Source organism: Apis dorsata, unplaced genomic scaffold, assembly GCF_000469605.1.
Source record: "Apis dorsata unplaced genomic scaffold, Apis dorsata 1.3 scaffold_354, whole genome shotgun sequence".
Lineage (NCBI taxonomy): Eukaryota > Metazoa > Arthropoda > Insecta > Hymenoptera > Apidae > Apis > Apis dorsata.
Genome location: NW_006263620.1, coordinates 140,959 through 146,718, shown reverse-complemented (window position 1 = coordinate 146,718; position 5,760 = coordinate 140,959). Strand labels below are relative to the sequence as shown.

The following is a 5,760-nucleotide window of genomic DNA, read 5'->3' as shown; positions in this document are numbered from 1 at the left end:
AATCGATTTTCTATGCATATCCTTGTATTCAGGGACCCATGTCTAACACCTGGTAATCGGTATCCCTCGAAACATCTTGGTATTCATTCAAAATATAACCAACCCCTGTAAATGTCTATTAATTTATACTCAGCGGGAGTGTGAAATCGATTTATATCTCGATTCATCTTGCAGTTTTAATCGATTTGCAATCCTACAAAAAATATTACAATTTAATGTAATCTCTATTTTTAATTTTATATTAATCGATATTTTAAAAATATTTATTATAAATATATTATTATATTAAATATCTTGTTTAATTCCATTATAAAATTTTAATATTTTATGTGATATTTTGTAAATAAAAATTTAACTGACACAAAGATTAAAATGATTAACATTCATAGATTAGTTTTCATTTTGATATTTTTATTATATATTTATAAGTACTGTTTATTATTATTAATTTACGAAATTCTACAATGTACATAAAATTTCCACCATTTTCAGCGTGAAATATACAATATTTACCTTGGAATATCCGGTTTTATGAGTGTAATCAAGCGAGCTGTCGAAATCATGCGCTAATTTAACCATCAGCCTTGTCCAATGCGAAATTCTGAACCACCTGTCTAATATCCACTTCTACATCCGTTTCCGGTTTATAAGGGATGGCATCCCCTGCGGTGTCCTCGTGGCTGTACCCTCTAGGAGGGCACGATCCCCTGAACGTTTCATGCTTGGGTACACCACCTTTACCCCCTACTTCTTTCTGACCACAATATCGATTCAATATTGCAAAATGTTCCAAAATACGACGAATTTTTAGAATCGTGCAATATTTATCTAGAATTAAAAATTCCTCTAAGAAATATTTATTTTGAAGTGTGATGCTATTTAAATTAAATTAAATATCTAGAATTAATTATAAAATAGATGCATAAAAGTAATTGAATATTATTATAATATTTTATAATATTTAATATTTATTTATATGGAAATGCATACGATATACAAAATGGTGAACAAATGTTAATTCGTAACAATATATAATTTTCTTAAATAAAATAAACGCATTAGATTAAAAATTATTAATGTTACGAGCAGTTTGAATGATCAAGATAGGTTTCATTGAAAGATCAAGATAGAATCTATTGACTAAGGGAGATTAAGTTATCATTCCATCAATCTGAATATTCCATATGGAACATTTAATTTTCAAATTGTGCATGTATGAAATCTCAGTGATCACTGATGATTATATATTGAAATCTAATAAGAATTGAATATCCAAATTAATTCTATTGTGATCTAACAAGATTATTCCTTTGTGAATTTGCAAATCTGATATTATATAAATATTTTTAACATCTGTGAAATCATGTATATAACATAAACAGAAAATAACTGTTTTTCAAATTGAAAAAATAGACACAAAAATATTTATTATTTGATATACATATTTCATTTAAAAATTTAAAATAGTTCATTGTTCTGCCCCCTATTGATGATAATATGCATTGATTCTTAAATTACCTTACAAAGTTAAAACAGAACAATTTCTTTATATCTTAACAATTTTAATATTCAATCTAACTAATGTTATTAGAAGTTTTAATTTCTTTATTTTATTAATTAAAAGATAAATAAAAAATAAGTCATATCACATACATAAAAATAAAAGAATATTATTACCAATGATAATATTAATCATAAACAATAATACTATTTTAAAAAGAAATTAATAATTTAATTCTTAAAAGTAAAAAAATTAAAAAGTTATTAATTAATAATGCATTAATAATATATTAACAATATAATATAATATCTAATAATATAATGAGAAATAGAATGACGTATTCAAATCGAAATTCAAATTTCCCGCGTAAAAAAAGAGCATTGGTACAATTTCACAACCTCGATCTGTTTCGATGTCTCGAGGTGACTTAAATGGCCTTCAGGTCGAGCCTTAAGGCTAGTCAGTATTTTCGCTGAGCTGGGTTGTTGTTTACATCCCGTAGCCGCTCTTCGTACGGCCATCCCGTGCGCGAGGGGAGCGGCAAAAATTCTTGTGTAAAATTTATCGTCACTAAGTAACTGTTACTATTGCCTATTCTTTCTCCTATTATCATTCGATTATTGAATCCACACGGAATAAATAGCAAACCAAGTAAACACGATGAAGGTAACGGTAACCACACTCAGCGACGACATTTTCGTGCTGGACGTCATCGAGGATATGGAGCTGGAGAGTTTCAAGGCTCTGTGTGAGATTGAAAGCAATGTTCCAGTCCACGAGATGGTGATCGCTTTCAATGGTCTACCATTGATGAACGACAAGAAATCGCTGAAAGATCACGGGATCCGAGACGGTGACGTGGTGATTTTGCAACACATGCATCAGAGCGGGGCCGAGTTGAACCTTCACCCCTTTAACGGAGGTCAGCTTCAATACAGCACCATTATTTAAAGTGGCAATCGAGGCGGGTCGTGAGGTTAGCTTTTCGGCTTCGATTTACGTTTCTTTTCTGTATTGTCACGTCTCTCGATCAGATGTTACTAGATTTATAACGCACGATCCCAGTGGACTAAGCTTAACAGATTCGATCGAGCATGTATCCCTTTGGTTTCATTACATTTGTCAATAAATTCGCTTTATAATATATTAGAATAATGTATTAGAATACGTTTTGTCATCGTGTGAGAATTTTTCACTTCATTCCTTTTTGTCGATTCGCACACTTGTTCATTTTAGCACAAGTTTTGTATTTTTGTTGAGTTTGATTTGAAGATAGTTTGTCGCTATGCGCTTAATCAGATCAGTTATTTAAAAGCGCACTCTTACTATAGTAAAAAAGAGAATGTACTAAATTTGAAGATACATTACTCTAGCTATTCCCATGTTGGACTTCAGTTCCATCACAGTGCCAGGAGCATCCAACAGTCGACAGCCATCAGCTTCCAGCAGTACTATAGCCAGAATGCAAAACCCTAGAAAAGAGGATGACCCAGAAATAATTCGAGACATGTTCTTAGCTAATCCGGATCAATTAGCATTGCTTAGCCAGAATAATCCTAAACTGGCTAGTGCCTTACTATCTGGTAACCTTGGTGAGATTTGCAATAATATATAAAAATATTTTGAAAACTTAAGAGTTTGTTTCAATGACAACTTTTGATTTGTAGAAAAATTTACCACTGTACTTAGAGAGCAAATAAAATTGAGAGAAGAACGTGAGGCACAGAGGTTAAGAATGATGAATGCAGATCCATTTGATACAGAAGCTCAAAGGTTTATTGCAGAGGATATCAGGCAAAAAAATATTGAAGCAAATATGGAAGCTGCAATGGAATATAATCCAGAAACATTTGGATCAGTTGTTATGTTATATATTAATTGTAAAGTCAATGGATTCCCAGTTAAAGCATTTATTGATACAGGTAAATATTTGATAATATTATTTACATTTATAAATAATAAAAATAAAATTAAATACATGCATAAATATATAATAATAACTAAAATCATTATTGGACTGGAGACAAGATTATTTTTAAGTATCTTTGTTTGGTTTCTGTTTAGTCACTATATCTATTTTTAAATTCTTGCATTTTAAAAGTCATTCTTTTCAATATGGTTCTTCATAGTGGGAGTAGTTTAAATTTAGACATCTTAAGATTCTGTGTTCATATTAGTTATATTTTTATATCTTTAAATTTCATGAATATTATTAGGAAAATATTTTTACATCATATACTAATATATTATATATTATATAAAATTATTAATATGTTATATGTTATATAAAAATCAGGTGCACAATCAACTATAATGTCCGATGCATGTGCCGAAAGATGCCATATAATGCGATTAGTTGATTCAAGGTGGGCTGGAATAGCTCATGGTGTTGGAACTCAACGGATTATTGGACGTATTCATATGGTACAAATTCAAATTGGAAATGACCATTTAACGACATCGTTTACTGTGCTTGCGGAACAAAGCATGGACATGTTACTTGGTCTAGATATGTTAAAAAGACATCAATGTTGTATAGATTTAAAAAAAAATGTGTTAAAAATTGGTACTACTGGTGCAGAGACTCCATTTTTAGCAGAAGGTGAACTTAAACATTGCTATACACAATATCTTTTTTGTCTATTATACAATGTAAATACTTCATTAGGGGAATTGCCAGAATGGCTCAGGTTAAGCGGTTATAGCGATGCGAGTAATTACGATATGGAAGATGATAAAAACAAAAAAGAATCTCAAAGGGCATTAGAGCATGGTTCTAGAGATGCAAAAAAACAACGTCGGCAACCTGGTAAGTATGTATCTATCCAGGCTTCCTTTTTTTCCTTAAATATTCCTTTTAATTTATTATAATTTTCCTTTAATCCTATTAACAGTATATATTTATATACTATTTAAATCTTTTATAAATATTTTATAATAAAATACAATATTTCAATAATAATTTTTTTCCCTAGATTAGCTGAAACACATATCCTTTTATTTACCTGGACTAACGATTTCAAACGAATACTTTGCATTTTGGGATGATAATTTTATTTTTTGTTTTGCTAGAATAGAAAAAAAATCTTTTTTTAATATATATTTTTATATATATTTTAGATGGCCTAGAAAGCAATAATTCAAGTGGAACATCAAGTAGATCAGGTCCTATAGAAACCACAGTTTTTTCCCATGATCCATTCACAGAAGAGACAGTAAAAGAGATCGAATCTCTAGGATTTAACAGAATAGAAGTTATTGCGGAATTACGTAGATTTAATGGAGACAAAACTCAAGCCACGGACGCATTGTTCACAAAATCCTTAAGACTTTAAAGCAATAGAGGAGGAAAAAGTATTGTGAAGGTTTCCATGTTTGTGCAGTAAAGTTTAGGGAAAGAAGATTTATACTTGATTTTTAGGTAATGACTTTTTACATCAATTATTGTAAATTTTGATGTATTGGAAACCACACAATCAAAACTCATCGCTCAGGCAAGCACTCGTTTCTCGACATTTAGTATGAAATCGTGTTTGTATTTTATTTCATGAAGCAATTATATAGACGCAATATTTCATTTTAGTGACAAATGACTACTTATTAGCTATATCTTTTTTTTTTTAATTAGATTACAGAAATTTGTAATATGATTTGAATCTATGAAGTTAAAATACTTTGATAATCTAATCTATCATTAGCGCAATATGTAAATTTAGGAATCAATACAAAATGAATTAAAACAAAATTAGGTTAATAGAATTAATAATAAGCTTATTGTTTTTTGTGAAAATTTTTCCACATTCATAGATATTCTATGAGAATTTTTTACTAGATTAGAAAAACAAAACAAAAATAGGCACTTAAGAAAATAATATTTTATTGAAGAAATATATCACACGATTTCACGAATATTTCGAGCTTCGCGACCAAAAGCTAGCTTGCAAACTTTCAAGAATATTAAGTTCCTCCATTGTAATTTTATAATTTACTAAAAAAGGATTTTTTGTAACGTAAGTTAATCATGTCGACATATCGACGAATTTATAAAGATTTTCTAATTCTTTTTTCTTTTTTTTAAAGGGGCAAACATTATGGACAAAAAAATAGAACTTATAAATTTATAAGAATTTTTATTGTTTCGTTTTTATAAATATTCTGATCAAAACTATAAAAAGAATGTGAATTTTGTATCGTTACTATCTATTTAGGGTATATGGTATTTTTCTGTATTTTCTTTATATTATATCGATAAAAAAATG

The 5,760-nt window shown here is 29.2% G+C and overlaps 1 protein-coding gene across 2 annotated transcripts; it reads left to right on the top strand.

Moving 5' to 3' along the window:
• The first annotated feature begins 1,919 nt into the window (after positions 1-1,919).
• LOC102676289 (protein DDI1 homolog 2) lies at positions 1,920-5,758 on the top strand. 2 transcript variants are annotated; one of them, XM_006618431.2, is made up of 6 exons: positions 1,920-2,423; positions 2,875-3,093; positions 3,169-3,423; positions 3,798-4,103; positions 4,170-4,310; positions 4,622-5,758. In XM_006618431.2, the coding sequence occupies exons 1-6, from the start codon at positions 2,162-2,164 to the stop codon at positions 4,834-4,836; spliced, it is 1,398 nt and encodes a 465-aa protein (XP_006618494.1). In that variant the 5' UTR covers positions 1,920-2,161; the 3' UTR covers positions 4,837-5,758. The 2 variants fall into 2 exon arrangements, with proteins under 2 accessions (XP_006618494.1, XP_006618495.1); XM_006618432.2 differs by having other exon boundaries at positions 1,965-2,477.
• Positions 5,759-5,760: the final 2 nt, after the last annotated feature.